General features: G+C 46.1%; 1 protein-coding gene across 1 annotated transcript in view; it reads left to right on the forward strand.

The window, feature by feature from the left end:
- LOC119705743 (hydrocephalus-inducing protein homolog) overlaps positions 1 to 1,312 on the forward strand; it is a 6,619-nt gene extending 5,307 nt beyond the window's left edge. Inside the window, exons 7-8 of the mRNA XM_038148508.1 lie at positions 395 to 532; positions 1,203 to 1,312. Of these exons, the coding sequence (XP_038004436.1) occupies positions 395 to 532; positions 1,203 to 1,312 (248 nt within the window). The remainder of the gene's footprint in view (positions 1 to 394; positions 533 to 1,202) is intronic.
- The last annotated feature ends 15,644 nt before the right edge of the window (positions 1,313 to 16,956 follow it).

Raw genomic sequence — 16,956 nt, forward strand, 5'->3', positions numbered from 1 at the left:
ACCTCACATTCCAGGTCTCAGTTTGCAGAGCTCTATGAGCACTGTCCAAAAAGAACAAGATGGCACAGGTTGCATCTTGTACCCGGGCAGCATCTTGATTATAGCGGAAATCACATAATTAGGCGGACCCTGCAGCTGAGGGCCACACAGGTATCGTGGAAGATTCTGCTTAGGGAAAGAAATCTCACAATGTCACGTCCCTGGTCTCAGTTTGCAGAGCTCCATGGGCACTGCCCAGGCTGCCCGAGTTGGCTCAGCTAGCAACTTTTCCCTGGACGACATCTTAATTATTGCAGAAATCCAGCAGGCACCTGGCCCCTGCCATTCAAATGGCCACCCAGGTATTTTGTGGGCTTCTGACCGGGAAAAATAAACTCATCACCTCACATTCTAGGTCTCAGTTTGCAGAGCTCTATGGACACTGTCCAGGCAGCCCGCATTGGCACAGCTGTCAGCTTGTCCCTTGGCGGCATCTTGAATATTGCGGAAATCAAGCAGGCAGCCGGATCCTGCCAGCCAAAGGGCCACCCAGGTATTTTGCGGGCTTCTGCTGAGGAACAATAAACTCACTACCTTGTGGTCTAGGTCTCAGTTTGCAGAGATCTCTGGGCACTCTCAAAGCAGCCCACCTTGACACAGGTGGCAGCTTGTCCCTGGGCGGCATCTTGATTATTGCAGAAATCCAGCCGGCAGCCGGCCTCTGCAGGCTGAGGGACACCCAGGTATTGTGCAGGCTTCTGCCCAGGGAAAAAAATCTAACCACCTCACGTTCCAGGTCTCAGTTTGCAGAGCTCCATGAGCACTGTCCAAGGAGCCCGTGTTGGCACATGTAGCAGTGCTTCCTAGGCCGCTTCTTGATTTTTGCCAAAATCCAGCAAGCAGGTGGCCCCTGCGGGCCGAGGGCCTTCACGGTACTGTGCAGGCTTCTGCCTAGGGAAACAAAACTCCCCACCTTTTTGTGATGCACTGAATAATTATTTAGATGCTGCACTGGGTGTTATGTTACATTAATATTTCCCCTTTCCCTCAGGTGGTCTGTTCCCTTTGTAATGTGGCCTGTCCCTAGTAGCCCCTTCCTTCCATCTCTTCACTGGTGTCTCACTGGCTGCGGCCTTTCGTCCCCGTCTCCCATTCCGCGGGTATAAATGTTTCTTGGAATTGGACTTCGGCCTCTTTTTTCACCTGGATGTTCTCCGATGCAGATGTCTCTTTCCAGCTAATAAAGCAGGACTTTAGAACCACGTGGAGAAAGAGCGCTTCTCGTCCTTTGCTTCGTCCATGTAGTATCCATGCTGGCCTAAATCCAAACTAGCCGGGGGGATTTTTACAGCCCAAGACCCACGGATCCTTCAGGTGGCGCCCAAAGTGTTTTCGACTCCCATTTCAGTCAGAGACGACACAGAGGAGCTGGTAATTCACACACGTGAATTATATTAGCTTTTTGGACTTTCACCTTCCTCTGCCTTTCTTCGTTGCGTTTTTGTTGGCGAGGACATCAGAGGGTGAAATCGGGTCCCCATCGCAAGCCACGACGGGCCGATTTCGGATGAAGACTTCTTTTTAGCTGTTCCAGCCATCCACTGTCCCCAGGAGGGGTGAGTATATCCTCTTTTGTAGTAGGGGGACCCCGGGGGAGCCCCCAGAGTGTGGGGGTGAGCTCCCGGTGCAGGGAAGTGTCCGGCCCCAATATTTGGGGTTTGTGAATTTCCCGCGGGTCTCTCCTCATGGGCTGAGCAGCTGCGGCACTGCACCAGGGTCCGTGCACGGTCCCGGGAGCTGCTTGCTTCCATCAGTCGGGTCCCCGTGGCGTGCGGCTCTGAGAAGCGCTGGCACGGCTGTTCGCGGCTTGTTTGGCGGTGCGGGCTGGTTTCGCGGTTCCCAGAAGCAGCGTGGGTGGGTTTCAGCGTGGCAGCGGCACGGGCGATGGCAGGGTACCTGCGGCTCGTGTTTTTGACGTGAGCGAGCGCGCCCAGGCAGCGGCGGACCCTGGCACGCGGCACGAGCAGCTCCGAGCACCCGCGTGGCAGCCACGTGGCGCGGGGCAGCCAACAGCTGCCGCCCGCGGCTTTAAAACCCGCGCGGTTCGCACGCAAGCAGTTTCGTCTCTCCCCCGGAGAGAACGGGGTGGGGAGATACTGCCTGGATTCTTTCTCAGATTGGCTGTGGACTCAGTGCTTTCAATTCTTGTTCGTGCCTGCTTTTAAGGAGGTGGATAGAGTGTTGCAGAAACCAGTTACCATCAGGATGGGTGCGAAGCTTTCTGCAACACAAAGCATTTATTCCTTAGTTTTAGATAGCCTAAGCAGTGGAAACGTTAAAGTTTCGAAAGCAGTTTTAAAATGGTTTGTTTGCTGGATATCTTTTCATTTCCCTCAGTTTTCCCAGCAAAATATCAACTCAGCCTCTGCCTGGGACAAAGTAGGAGCCTTGTTAACAATAAAAGCAGAACAGGGTGATAGAACTGTGTCTAAGTTTTTTCCTGTGTTCCTTGTAATTCGGAAAGAAATCCTAAAGAGGGATTTGAAAGGACAGCCCGAGCAAATCTCCCCTCCCGCAGCTTCCCCTACCCTTCCTCCCAAACCCTCTGCCCCCGAACTGAGAGAGTCGAGCGAGGCATGCTGGCAAACACAGGGTACCTGGCACTGCCACTGTTCCCCTGGCCTCCCAGGCCCCCCTCAGTACCCTGGCTCTGCTAGCTGTGCGCAGGCTGACAGAGCACCTTCCCCGCACCCCTCCAACCTAATTCCTGTTACCCCAATCTCGCATGTTGACCCGCCCATCCCAAAAATGGCTACGACCACATGGTTGGCATTCCAGATACTGCCGACCGCATGGTCAAAGCCCAAAATGGCGGCATTCTCGTGTTTGAGCCTTCAGTCTATCCTTCCTCTTCCCACAATCCCTTTCGCCCACCTGTCCCCTCCCCCAACCCCTTCCGGTCTCACAACCCCTTCCTTCCCTTCCCTCAGACACTCCTCCCCCTTCCTCCATGCCCCCGCCCTCCATGATGTCACCCTGTAACCCCGCCCCTGGTTCCCACGGTTACTCCGCCTCCCTACCTGTTGCTGTTTCCCATGCCCCCGTGCCTGGGTCCCAAGACAGTGGGGCCGAGGGATGGGGGGTGGGGACAGGGGCTGGGGGGGTCGGTCCCTGCCTGGCCCCCACAGGGGTGGGGCAGGGGGAGGGCACATCCCTCCTTCTGTTTACCAAGGCGCCGGGGTGGGTGGGGCAGGGGTAGGTGGGGTACCCTCTACCAGTCCCCAAGGGAGTGGGGTGGGGGGTGAACCCCTGCGTACTTCCCAGGGCGGTGCAGCTGGGGTGAGAGTTAGTCCCTCGTCTGGTCCCCATGAGGGTGGGACTGGGGAAGGGGGTGGTTCCCTTCCCGGTTCCCATTACCGTGGATTTAGAGATGGGTGTGGTCCCCCTGCGGGGCCTCATGAGGGTGTGGCCGAAACAAAAAAACCTAGCATTCAAAACTGGGAAGAAGAAGTAATTCCTTTAGTAGCTCCCGTCTAATACAATTGTGGTAGGGCTGGTCCTAGGACCTACCAACCCTTCTCATACCAGACAAAGCGTGAACTATGTAAAACTCAATTGGAATTTGGGAGACATAGTGAAATCTTTAAAAGCATGATGAAGGCTACATTAACATCCCTTGAATTTGTTCCTACCTATTTCCTAGATCTTTTCCACTGCCTGCTTACCCAGTCAGAGTTTGATCTATGGGAAGGCTCCTGGAAGAGATCTTTAAGGGATCTCTTGGAGGAACTTAAACAAAACCCACAGGGTGCCAAAGATTTAGAAAATAATCCACTCGCCTATGAACATCTGTGCGGCGAGGGGGATTGGTCTAAGCCCGGGGATCAAGCTCGGGTGTTGTCAAAATCCATTCTGGATAAGATTTCAAAAGCTGCAGGTAAAGCTTTTAACCAGTTACCAACCGTTGAAACTAAAGGTTGTTTTCTTGATATTAAACAATCTGCTTCAGAAAGTTTCTTACAGTTTGTCGACCGACTTCGTGCACAGGTTGAAAGACAAGTTCAGGACCCCAAGACACAAGTAGAGATGGTGAAAGAGCTGGCACAGAGGAATGCCAATGAGGTCTGCAGCAGGGTGCTCCTGGGACTGCCTCTCAACCCTCCACCTACACTGGGAGAGATGATTTAAGTATGTACCAGGAAAGCAGAACTGTTCGCTGCACAAGAGCTATGGTCAAAGCCTGCAATCCCAGAGACTGTGGCACCCGTTTCTCCAGAAGTCATGAGAACACAGATGTCACCAGAGCAGCTTCAACATATCATCTGCTTCATATGCAAAAAACCTGGACACTTTGCCCAAAATTGCCCACAAAACCAGCAACAAAAGACACCCTTTACGCCAAAAAACCAGGACACCAGCGCGCCGCCCCTGCCCCGCGCTACGACATAAATGCAGCAGGCTTCCCTGAGGGGAAAACCTCCCCCAAAGCAGAAAAGGGGGAGGCAGGGAAGCGGGGTGCAGGGAAGCTAAATAACAGTGTACAGGATAAAATCTGGCAGCCTCACAAGCGTTTCAAGCTTGTGACCACCAAAGCTTTTGTTTTCAGGTCTACCCAGTGGACGGTCATTGGAGTAGACCTGCCAGAGGACTTGCCAGACTTGACAAAAGATCACCCGAGACTGGACAGTGAGTACTTTGTTTTTGGGGACACAGCACACACACCCATGGAGATTGAGGTGACTCCCATGACCATCAAGGGGGACATACCTAATCTCATTCTTCTAGCGTGCTGTCCACAGCCACCCGTCCATTTGGCCAAGGGGCAAATCATTGCCCAGGCCATTCCTGTTCCTGCAGAAATATCAGTAGATGACAAGGCCCCGGGTGTATACTGGGCGGAAGTGGTTGGCGAGGACAAACCCATTATGGGATGCAACCTGATGCGTGGAGAACATCTCCACGTGGAAGGGCTGCTAGACACAGGGGCAGATGTGACAATCATACCTGAAAGGTTGTGGCGGTCACATTGGGATTTGCAGCCCGTGGCTGGTAGAATCCAAGGTGTAGGAGGAGTCACATTAGCAAAGATATCAAAAAGCATCGTGCAAATTGAGGGACCGGATGGAAGATTGGCCAGTATCCGCCCGTTTGTCACTGACTATAAAGCTCACTTGTGGGGTAGAGACACCATGTCGCAATGGGGGGGTCAAACTGGTCATCCCTAAGACCCCCCAGGATTTTTAGAAGTGGCCACTGTGGAGAGCCCTGCCTACAAGTTAACATGGCTGGATAATAATCCAGTCTGGGTACATCAGTGGGCACTCACTAAGGAAAAGCTGAAGGTGCTCGAGAAGCTTGTGGAAGAACAATTGGCTAAAGGACACATTGAAGAGACAACTAGCCCGTGGAATTCCCCGGTATTCGTAATAAAAAAGCCAGGGAAGGATAAGTGGTGGCTCCTCCATGATCTAAGAGAAGTAAACAAGGTTATTGAAGACATGAGGTCTCTACAACCAGGGATGCCCTCCCCAACCATGCTCCCCCAAAATTGGAAATTGGTTGTTATAGACATCAAAGACTGTTTCTTCCATATTCCCCTACACCCGGAAGATGCACCACGGTTTGCCTTCTCAGTTCCTACCATCAATCGAGAAGCCCCAATGAAGAGCTACCACTGGAAAGTATTGCTGCAGGGAATGAAATGCTCTCCTTCCATCTGCCAGTGGTATGTGGCTTCATTGCTGTCCCCAGTGCGTGCCCAAAAAAGGAAGGCAATCATCCTACACTACATGGATGATGTGCTTGTGTGTGCCCCCAATGACAGAATACTCCAAGACACACTTGACCTAGTGGTTAATGTTTTAACCTCTGCTGGATTCCAACTGCAGGAAAGCAAGGTTCAGAGGATGCCACCTAGGAAGTACCTGGGCCTGGACATCACTGCACGGACCGTTGTTCTGCAGAAATTGGAAATCAAGAATGATCCCAAAACACTAGCAGATCTTCATTCCCTGTGTGGGTCTTTGAACTGGGTCAGACCTTGGCTAGGCCTCACCAACGAGGACCTAGCTCCCCTTCTCAATTTACTGAAAGGGGAGAGAGAGCTAGCTTCTCCTAGGGAACTGACCCCAGAGGCAAAAACCGCCCTCCAAAAGGTGCAGAAAGCTTTGGCCGAGAGGCAGGCTCATTGTTATCGGCCCGAGCTGCCTTTCAAATTCATTGTTTTAGGGAAGTTACCACACATACACGGGTTAATATTCCAGTGGTCTGAGGGGCAGAGTGATTCGCTTCTAATCATAGAGTGGGTTTTCCTCTCCCCTCAACGATCCAAAACCATCACACAGCCACAGGAGCTGATAGCTCAGCTGATCTGGAAGGCCAGGGTAAGATTGCGTGAGCTGGCCGGTTGTGACTTGCAGTGTATTCACATTCCAGTTAAACTTTCTAAGGAGGGAAGGAACTCTCCTGAGAAGTTCACCCAGGAGATGCTCGAGAAACTGCTCCAGAGCAATGCCAGTCTCCAGTTGTCTCTGGACAGCTACAGTGGACAGGTATCTGTCCACGCCCCGTCACACAAGCTGTTCAACGAGGAATTCCACCTCATAGCTCCTGAGATAAGGAGTTGCAGGCCTCTCAAGGTGCTTACAGTGTACACGGATGCGTCCGGGGCCTCCCATAAGTCGGTGATGACTTGGAGAAATTCCCAGACCCAGCATTGGGAAGCTGATGTTAAGTTTGTGGAAGGGTCGCCCCAGGTCGCCGAACTGGCTGCAGTTGTGAGATCCTTTGAGAAGTTCTTGGAGCCAATTAATTTGGTTACCGGCTCAGCATATGTGGCGGGAGTAGTGTCCAGGGCTGAGCAGGCAGTTCTCAAAGACATCGAGAATGAACAGCTCTTCAGATTGCTCTCAAAACTAATTTATTTGATTTCGCAGCGGGAGCATCCATTCTTTGTGATGCACGTGAAGTCACACACCGATCTGCCAGGCGAGATCGCAGAAGGTAATAGCAAAGCAGATTCCCTTGCAGCTCCAGCAGGAATGGCACGCCTTCCGGACATCTTTCAACAGGCAAAGCTAAGTCACCAGCAATATCATCAAAACGTTCCAGGTCTAATCCGTCAATTCCAATTAACACGGAGTCAGGCTCAAGCCATTGTGGCCACCTGTCCTAATTGCCAGCTTCAGGCAGTCCCATCACTGGGTGTTGGGGTTAACCCCCGAGGCCTTGGGAGCTGTGAAGCGTGGCAGACTGATATCACACACATTCCCAGTTTTGGTCACATGAAATATGTGCATGTCAGCATAGATACATACTCAGGTGTGGTTTATGCCTCTGCCCACATAGGGGAAAGGACTGCGCATGCCAAACAACATTTGGTGCAAGCCTTTTCAGTATTGGGGATCCCTAGGGAGATCAAAACTGACAATGGCCCAGCGTATGCCTCCAAGGAGTTCCTAGATTTTGTCCAGCAGTGGGGAGTAGAACATAAGACAGGCATTCCCCACTCCCCCACAGGTCAAGCTGTGATCGAGCGTGCCCACCATACGCTTAAACAAGTTCTGGCTCGTCAGGGTGGTTCTGCAGTGTGGATGACTCCACAACAAAAGCTCTGCAAAGCGCTTTTTACAATCAACTTCTTAAACTGTTCATTTGAAAACATGAATCCTCCAGTAGTACGTCATTTCAATAATAACATTCGGTTTAAGTTGTCACAGCGTCCACCAGTTCTCATTAAGGACCCAGAAACCTGGGAAGTCAAGGGTCCTTATGAGCTCGTCACCTGGGGGCGTGGTTACGCATGCGTCTCCACCCCCTCAGGCCCCCGATGGATACCCCAAAAGTGGGTAAAACCTTTCATCCCCAAAAATCCAGCTCCAGCAGACACAGAGGAGAAACAAGCAGCTGTCACCTCAAAGAGAAGACACCACCGGAAAGAGAAAGAAATTTCCTAAAAGAACTGCCTGCATTCCGGTAGACCCATGAACTTAAGTACGCTCTTGAAAAATAGGTGTATTTTTTTCCTTTGTAGAGAAGAGAATCTACCTCCCACCTATCCTCGCGATGAGCCCTGTCCAAGTTGTCATCCCACTGACACTGAGCAGTCTAACAGCTGAGTGGATCATCCCTCAGCCACGGCAGAACATCTGGGTGACCCTGGCACAGACGCTCCAACAAGAAAATCTATGCCTGTCCACAGCAGCAGCAAAGGACCCTATGTCTACCTGCCTGGTAGGAATTCCATGGCAAGCTGAAGAGCTTACAGATAAGTTAGATACACCTATGCCTAACCCAAGTCCCAGCCACACAACCACATCACACCACACACAACCACACCATACCCGCCAGCGGCGGGCCGTTATAGTTAGGAACCCCATAGAAGAGTGGTTACCAAAGCTACCCAGAGCCGCTCAGGAGCCCCAAGAGTTAGAGCTGTTGGGCTCCTCCCCTGCTCCATACTGGGTACACTTTTTCACTATCCCACCTTCCAACACTGAACCTTTTCACAATATCCGACAATATCGAGGGGAATTCACTGCCAAAAGGTGGTGCAAGGTTTTAAGCCATGTTGCAGCAGATAATCCAGATCATTCACATCCCAAAGGCCTCCCTAGAGGTTTGTTTTTAATTTGTGGGGATTGGGCATGGGCAGGAATCCCTTCTCGGCTTTTAGGAGGGCCATGTACCATTGGGCGGTTGTCCCTGTTGTCACCGAACCAAACCATGATTAGCGAATGGACCCAAAAGAACAGTTTGGTCAGCAAAATTCAAAAAAGAAACGTTAACAATTTGGACCCAAATTGTGATGCAGAAATTTTCCATTGGGCCAAGTCAAAAAGAGTTGCTGTGTCCCTGTTCCTTCCATGGGTTGCAGCAGCCAAAGCTCTAGGCAAATTGGGCCACCTAGAGTGCTGAGTAGTCAAACAGGTGAACTTGACATCCACGGCCATCAGCTCCCTCCTAGAGGACGAGGAGATTACCAGGCAGGCCACATTCCAAAATCGTGCAGCCATAGATTTCCTCCTGCTCCTACACGGACATGAGTGCCAGGAATTTGAAGGACTTTGCTGCATGAACCTAGGATTGAAAGCACCCAACGTCCACGCAGCTCTCTGAGAAGTGAAGAGCCTAATCGGGCAAGTTAAGCAGGAATCAGAGGACTGGTTCAACGGACTGTTCAAAGACTGGGGACTCTCGGGGTGGTGGACTTCTATAATTAGGTCAATTCTGTTGATTTTTGTTGTTCTTTTCCTAGTCATGTTAGCATTTGGAATTCTACGTCACATACTTTTGAAGGCCATCAATGGTTTGGTCTCCACTATCTCAGAAGTCAACCGCACAGAATTTATGGAACTAAAGCAAATGGACAAACCCGCCAATCATGATTGGTGGGCAAATTCATAATGTACAGTAGGAGTAGTCTGATGTACTTTCCTTTTGGGTTTTTGTTGTTTTTTATTTTTCTTTTTTTAACAGAAAAGAGTGAGGTGTTGTGATGCACTAGATAGTTATTTGGATGCTGCACTGGGTGTTGTGTTACATGAATGTTTCCCCCTTTCCCTCAGGTGGCTGTTCCCTTGGTAAGGTGATCTGTCCCTTGTAGCCCCTCCCTTCGCCCCTCCTCACTGGTATCCTATTGGCTGCAGCCCTCCGTCCACACCTCCCATTCCGCAGGTGTAAATGTCCCTTGGGTTTGGAGTTCGCTCTCTTTTTTCACCTGGATGCTCTACGATGCAGATGTCCCTTTCCAGCTAATAAAACAGGACATCAGAACCACGTGGAGAAAGAGCGCTTCTCGTCCTTTACTTCGTCCATGTAGGATCCGTGTGGGCTTAAATCCCAAACTAGCCGGGGGGATTTACAGCTCAAAACCCACGGGATCCTTCATGCATCATGTCCTTCTATGATACCTTTCACTGGAATCCCTTCAGAGCAGCTGTTGGATGGGAGACCCAGGCCAGAGCATGTGACCTCACCACCCTTTGCATGCCAAGGGTTTTGGGACCTGTGGTACCGCAGGGTGTGGGACACTCAGAGCCAGGGCAGGAGAGTAAAAAGAAAAGGAAGTTACATTCACTGAAATGTTCAGGTCTGGATGTGATTTGGATGAACTGTTGATGATGGTGAGCTGAGTGAGAAAGCTGTGTTCCTGAGTTCTGAAATATTTAACTGTGCATAAATGTGTTTTAAGGTATTTCATGACATCACTCATCCAGTATTCTTGTTGGGAATTGAGTGAAGAGCTGTTACACAATTAGCTGGCAGTGCTCCGTCAATCAGCTGGAACAGGCCAGGCTGGCTCTGCTGCTGACCAGTCCTCAGTGCCTGCAAACAGCATAGGTGTGGGAATATCCCTTGCCTGGGTTGTAGCTAGAAGTGCCGTGTCTGTGTGTGCATACGTGCAGTGGCTAACTTAAGTCTCTGCTGTGGGTGTGTGTCACTGCCTGGCCTGCACTGGCACCTGCAGGGAAGGGCTTGGCAGGAGTGATGGTGCCACAACACTGCCATTTTAGAAAAATGGAGTACAGGTAAGAGCTCCCCTCTGTGGGTTATAAATAATTTATCTTTGACTTTCACGAGAGGAAAAACCACCTTGTGATTGTTCAGCCTAGAGAAGAGAAGGCTTTGGAGAAACTTGATTGCAGCCTTCCAGTGCTTGAAGGAGCTACAGGAAAGATGAAGAAAGACAGTTGATAAGGGATGGAGGGACAGGACAAAGGGGAGTAGCTTCCCACTACCAAAGGGCAGAGATAGATGGGATATTGGGAAGGAATTGTTCCGTGGGAGGGTGGAAAGGTCCTGGCACAGGGTGCCCAGAGAAGCTGTGGTTGCTTCTGGATCCCTGGAAGTATCCAAGGCCAGGTTGGACACTGGGGTTTGGAGCAGCCTGGGACAGTGGAAGGTGTCCCTTCCATGGCCCATCCAGACTGGATGATATTTAAGGTCCATTCCAACTCAACCCATTATACGATCTTAATCCAGTACTCGATAGCTGTTGGAGTCCAAGGGAGTTGCCAATCTGACTGGTGCTATCAGTGCTCAGATACACAGGGAAAGGTGAACCTTGTGCAAAAGAGTTCAAATTCAAGTGCACCGAATGCCAGAAAAATATGTCACCTCACACAGGATTTTTAGCTGGTAAATGTTTACTAATTTCTTCTCTCTAATGGAGATTGCCTGTATATTCTCTTGGTGGTCTATGTAGATAAGTATCTCTTGCATATTAGTGCATGAGTGGCACTTGTAGTAATTACTTGTCGTTTCAAGGACAATGTCAAATGTGTTTAGTGTCTGTCTTTGGTGGCAGTTTCATCCACTAAATTTAAATGGCTTTTTTTTCACTCAGGGGAATAGCTAATATCTCCATCTCTGTGGCAGAATTCTCTGGAGTCCTTAAATCAGAACAGTGACATGTACCAGTAACAACAATTTTAGGTGTGGTAAGTGGAGTGACAAGATAATTAAAACATATCAGCAAGGTAAAGAAACCTGTCTTAAAAGCCTCTGTCAGGTTTTTCACTATGAAGAATTTAATCTATTTTATGTTGCAAAAGCAAAGGTATATTTAATTGCAGCATTGCATCTCCTGGGCTGGCAAGGATAGATTGGATTTAAATCTACACAGGGACTTCACCTATCATGTTCCATCCTAGGCTGCAGACATCTCCCTGGTCAGGAGCTGGGCTGTGTGGGGACAAGACAAATAAGCAGTTGAGACTGGGGTGTTGCAAATTCCCTGTATATACTAGGTTTGGACAATAAAACAGGCTGCTGTCGCATGAAGCTTTGAGGTGTGTGTATCATCCCTGTCTCCGACCACCAATCCCATAGAACATGTGGCCCCTCATGTAATATTTCAGAGCTTTCTGCAATTTGGAAGCCAATTCATTCTGTGTGGAATCTATTGGCAGTTTTTATCTTATTATTATCATTTTGGTTTAGTACATATACTGCAGCATTATTTTTATTAAGGAAGGAAGGCTTCATGATAATATAGTCACTAAAACATCCTGTGGCTTTGAGCTGTTCTGGTCAGAACATTTAGGTGACAGATAGGGATCAATGGGAACACTGGATTTATATGTGCCAATATACTGCAGGAATGGTCTGGAATGTGATTAATTCTTTGCTCTCCATATCTATCTTCACATGATGACAGCACTCATTGTCAATCCTGATCTCCCTGCATTCTATAGGCATAAAGGACTTGTGCTGCTTACCTAGTGCAGGCAGCCAGAAATACCAGTAACACAAATAAATTTCTAGTCAGTTATTGTAGCTTCCATCTTTTAATTTGGACCTTTCAGGGTCTTTTTGTGCTGCCCAACTTGTTCAGGTCAATGAGAATCATTAATTGATCATTTTAAAAATTACTTCTTTTTTTTTTTTTTTTTTTTTTTTTGTCTTCCAAGTACAAGCAAAATCCATCGATTCATGTGTAACTAACCAAGTAATGTAACTAGTTTTAATAAGCCATTTATATGGTGTGGGAGAAAAGTTTCAGTTTAGGTCCTTTCAGTGAAGAATGTAGGTTGAAGTAAGATAAATTATTTTAACTAACTCACAATTAACCATTCATAAATACTTGCAGGATTTACAAAACCCTGTGGTTTCAGAAAGGAATCAGTATTTCTTGAAGTAAGAATTTTTTAAGAACACAAAAGACAGAAATGTAGTCTCAATTCTTAGAGATCATTTTACTTAATGCAACACACTGGTTTCTTGACAATTAAGATTGGTGTCTCTGCCTTATTTTAAACATTTCAGGGTGATTAGAAAAAATACTTGGCCTCTGAAGTTATGGTGAGAGACCTCTAGCAGTCAGGATAAGGTTTTCCCATATAACCCCCATTTTATGCATCTTCATGATTGCCCAGGAATTAAATGCATCTTTTGGTACCTTGCACTCTGAGGTTCATCCCTGATGTCATTCATGTGTGTCAGAGCCTGGTGATGTGCAGAAGGAAATCACTGTGGAGCTCTGGGTGCAGCCTGTGTGCTCTGATGGCTCTTTGGTGAAGGTAGAACCCTGTGCGCTCTTTTTCAGAGCTGAACAGCTGCAGTGCTCCTGTTGCTGTCAGTGTTCAGCTGTGAGCACATCCTCAGGCACGAACAGTTGATATTTCCCACAGCTTTGCCCCTCTCAGTGGAGTTTATTAGTGCAGAACATCTTACACTGCCTTTGTTCATGGTCATACAGTGACCAGCAAGGACAATGCAAAGGAAACTTCAATTTTTGTCACTTGTTTTTTGAGAACTGTCTCTTGATATGCCTTGTGCTTCCTCACCTGCATCAGGCTGCAGTTCTATGGGACATGATCCTATTTCTTCTGCAAATTTCTTGTGTCACCAAAAGGAGCAAATCTGATAAAATCAGTGATGTATCTGTGATTTAGGGATGATTCCTTGCAGTTCTCATATTTATTTCATAATATGTTTCTAAGGAAAGGATTCACTCACTGGTTCCTAAGCAAACTGGAGTTGCAGTATAAACAGATCTAAGTCTGACAAAACCAGCATGACAAAACCAGCACCCTGTACCTCATTATGAAGTTCGGATTTTTGTATTGTCACTCAGCATATTTCTCAAGTTCATAAATTAAATATTGTCTGTTTACTCACATCTGTATTCTTGCATTTATCTTCCATTGGATAATCCTCACTGGCGATAGCTTCTACACACAAATAATTTCCAATGAATTTATCTTGGTGAAAAAATTATGGTGACTTTCGCAGTAAGGTATAATAGTGTGGTTGTCTTTAATTTCAAGTGGTGATTTAGCTAATCTGTTCATTAAGTGAGGTGGAGGTTTTTTTTTTTTTTCATTTTTTAAAATAGCTTTTCTACAGAACATTGGGACTTAGTGTTTTTTAAGACCCAGATGAGCACAGTGTTTCTTTTACAGCTTTTTTGGGATTGCAGTGGACAAAGTTCTTAGGTTCTTGCCCAGAAAATACCCAGGAGAATTCAAAAGGCAGATTTTCTTGCTATGCAAGTAGAAAATTGAGTCCTTATATCAGTTCCTTTGAGCATATAATCTTTTCACAATTGCTTTTCTCTGACTGTCAAACACAGTAATGCAAATTTAATTGCATAATGTGAGTAATCAGCATTTTAGAAAACCTTCCCCTAGACCCATGTATATTTTATTTGCTGTTAAAATGAGTCTGTTGGTGGTTTATTTTTCACTGCCTATTGAGCAGATGTTGGTCCATCTCCGAGGGATTTTTCAGCTTTTCTCAGTGACTCTGGCTTGGTGACTTGCCAGTTTCTCTGCTGCATTTCAATAAAAGTACTGAAGATATGAAGGAGCTAGCAGAAGCAACAGGAACACAGATAATGTTCTTGCTGGAAAGGTGAATCCAAGAGGAAAACATGAGGAAACCTTGAGCAGAATATTGCACATTTGCATGTGTTTTCTGCACTTATGTGTGTTTCCATCAGCATATTCCACTGGTCCTGCATGAGATTATCTCAGTTGTTTCCTACTCAGTACAGATGTTTTTCAAACTGAGTTAATGATTCAGAACAGACAGTCATAAGTTGGGCCAAAAATCCATTCATTAGTATTCAGCACTTAAAGCCATCCCCACCAGATGAAGAACAGAGACAGAAGGAGAAAAAGGCTATCCATATGGAGGATATTAAAAAGACAGTGTTTCTAAATATTGAAAACCAAATACCTCTACCTCAATTTCAGTGGATTTTCCCAAACTTTCTAACACTTAGTCATAAAATAGTAATTATTTGCTGTTTGATTAAGGAATCATATTGAAAACAAACAAAAGTTGATGCAAGTTGGGTTTGTTTTTTTTTTTTTTTTTTTTGTGAGGTATGGATTTTGTTTGGGGTGTTTATTTGGCTGGTTTGTTTGGTTTGGTTGTTTAATACTGTTATTTTTTTATAATGTAGCCTTTAAAAAGACCTAAATAAAATGTTTAGGAAGTTTGAAACAGAACTGCTGATGGACAGCCCTGGTTTGTTGCCATGTTCTGAGTGACTGGACAGTAAGAAAAGCAGCTGCCCAATTGTGTGCCTTGCAAGTGTTGGTTAAGTAGCAAGGAAAGGTTAGAAGAAAATCCTCTGTGCTTTCTGTGCTTTTGATTGGTGTTAATTCAGTTTTGCACTTCCCAGAGGTGTATCTGAAGTGGCGACAAATTAAACCAGCTCTGCTGGGAACAATTTGTTTGCTAAATTAGGTGTTATAACCTGGTGATATAATCAAAATTGGGCTCAATTGCAGGGTTCTGTTTTAATAATGAACAGATGTGGAACAGTCACTTGAGAGGATCTACTGACAAGCTGACCACTCAGTTACTTGTGAATTATGACTTTTGTTATAGATATATTGAAATTCATGCTCAAATAAATTATAACACTAGAGAAATATATACATAAAATATATATATATATATATATGAGTTAAAATCATGCTTCAGGGTTTAACACAAAAGGGACCTGTAATCCTAAAAATCCTACACAGGAATTGAGACATCGGTTTCTTCATCAGCTTGTAACTTCCACAGGTGTCCCCTGAATAGAAGGTGTAATTTGCAAGTAAAGGGAAAACTTCTTCTGTAGAAATTCTGAGTGAAACTCGGAACATCTGAGCCAAGACCAGCCCTAAGTGATCCTAGATAACCAAAGCCAGTGAAGTTCCCATAATCTGCCTTGTGTGAATGCCGGGTTCCCGTAAATTTGCTAAGATGTAAAAGGAGTTCCCATAAAATGTAACTAACTTCTAACTAAATCAGGGAACAGGACATCAGCAGCCCATCGTGGCTACTGATAACCAGAGATAGCATATTTTATGATAATCAACTCAACATGAATAGCCAGTTCTGGGAACTTCACTAACATGTAAAAGCCTAATGCCAGTAAATGCTATTCAACATGTATGTATTACCGGACACGGTATGTGTATTGCAGGGCGGCTTTTGTCCTAAGGAGAAGACGAGATTCTGTGGAAAACAACAGAACGAAATGAATATTCCCAAGGCTCTGGAGACTGGACTGTTTGCTCATCTGATAGAATTATTCTGCACCAGAGAAACATCGAAAACTCATCAGATTAAGAAAAGAACAAAGGATACCATAGCTCTGGGCAGGAAAAAGAGTATAAAAACTGGACTAAAACTCACACAATTCATGAACTCACCATTCTGATGCACGAAGGTGGTCAGAGCTGCGTGTGTCTCAGCCAGAGCCAAAGTCCCGGGCTTGGCTCTGTCCTTTTGATTCGTGGCTGGCATAAATTGTAATCCAAACGCAAAATAAATTTTATCTTTTAATTATTATAATAATTTGGCTCTTGCAAATTATTAATTAGGCTTAATTGGCATTTTACATATAACACTTTTAACCAGCTCAATAAAAAATAATGATCAAACTGACAGGAAACTACTGGGAATTTTCCATCTCTCATAATAAAATAATTTAAAATTCTGAAGCAGTGCTAACCTGAAAATACCTGTGTTGAGTACATTATGTCTGAACACTATCAAATAGAAGGAAAAAAGTATAAGAAATCTGAAAATTATGTTACATAGATTAATGACAAATACTAAAACTATGGGTTTGTTTGATTTCTGACAGAGACATATATTTATTGTTTGCATTGATGATTGTTTCTTTTAAACCAAAGGAAAAAATTCATGGAGTCTTGTGTCTTTACAAATAATTAATTAGATTTTCATTTCTGTCTGGTAGAAATTGCTCTATACAAATGTTGTAGAACATCTCATCAGTAGGTAGAACATCTTCATACCTGCCTGATTCGAAGAAACTCCTGAAAGCTTTAAATTTGAAAGATAAGACCTATAATAAGGCCTATATTATGTACCAATCAGACTCTTTCCTAGCAAGGTTCAAGGTGTTAGGTGTGGGAAGGATTAAAACAGGTACTGTGGTTCCTTTTCGAAGGATTAATCAGATATTGGGGTGCTTCACTTTTATCAATTTCATCACCAGCACCT

The sequence above is a fragment of the Motacilla alba genome, chromosome 11 (assembly GCF_015832195.1).
Source record: "Motacilla alba alba isolate MOTALB_02 chromosome 11, Motacilla_alba_V1.0_pri, whole genome shotgun sequence".
NCBI lineage: Eukaryota > Metazoa > Chordata > Aves > Passeriformes > Motacillidae > Motacilla > Motacilla alba.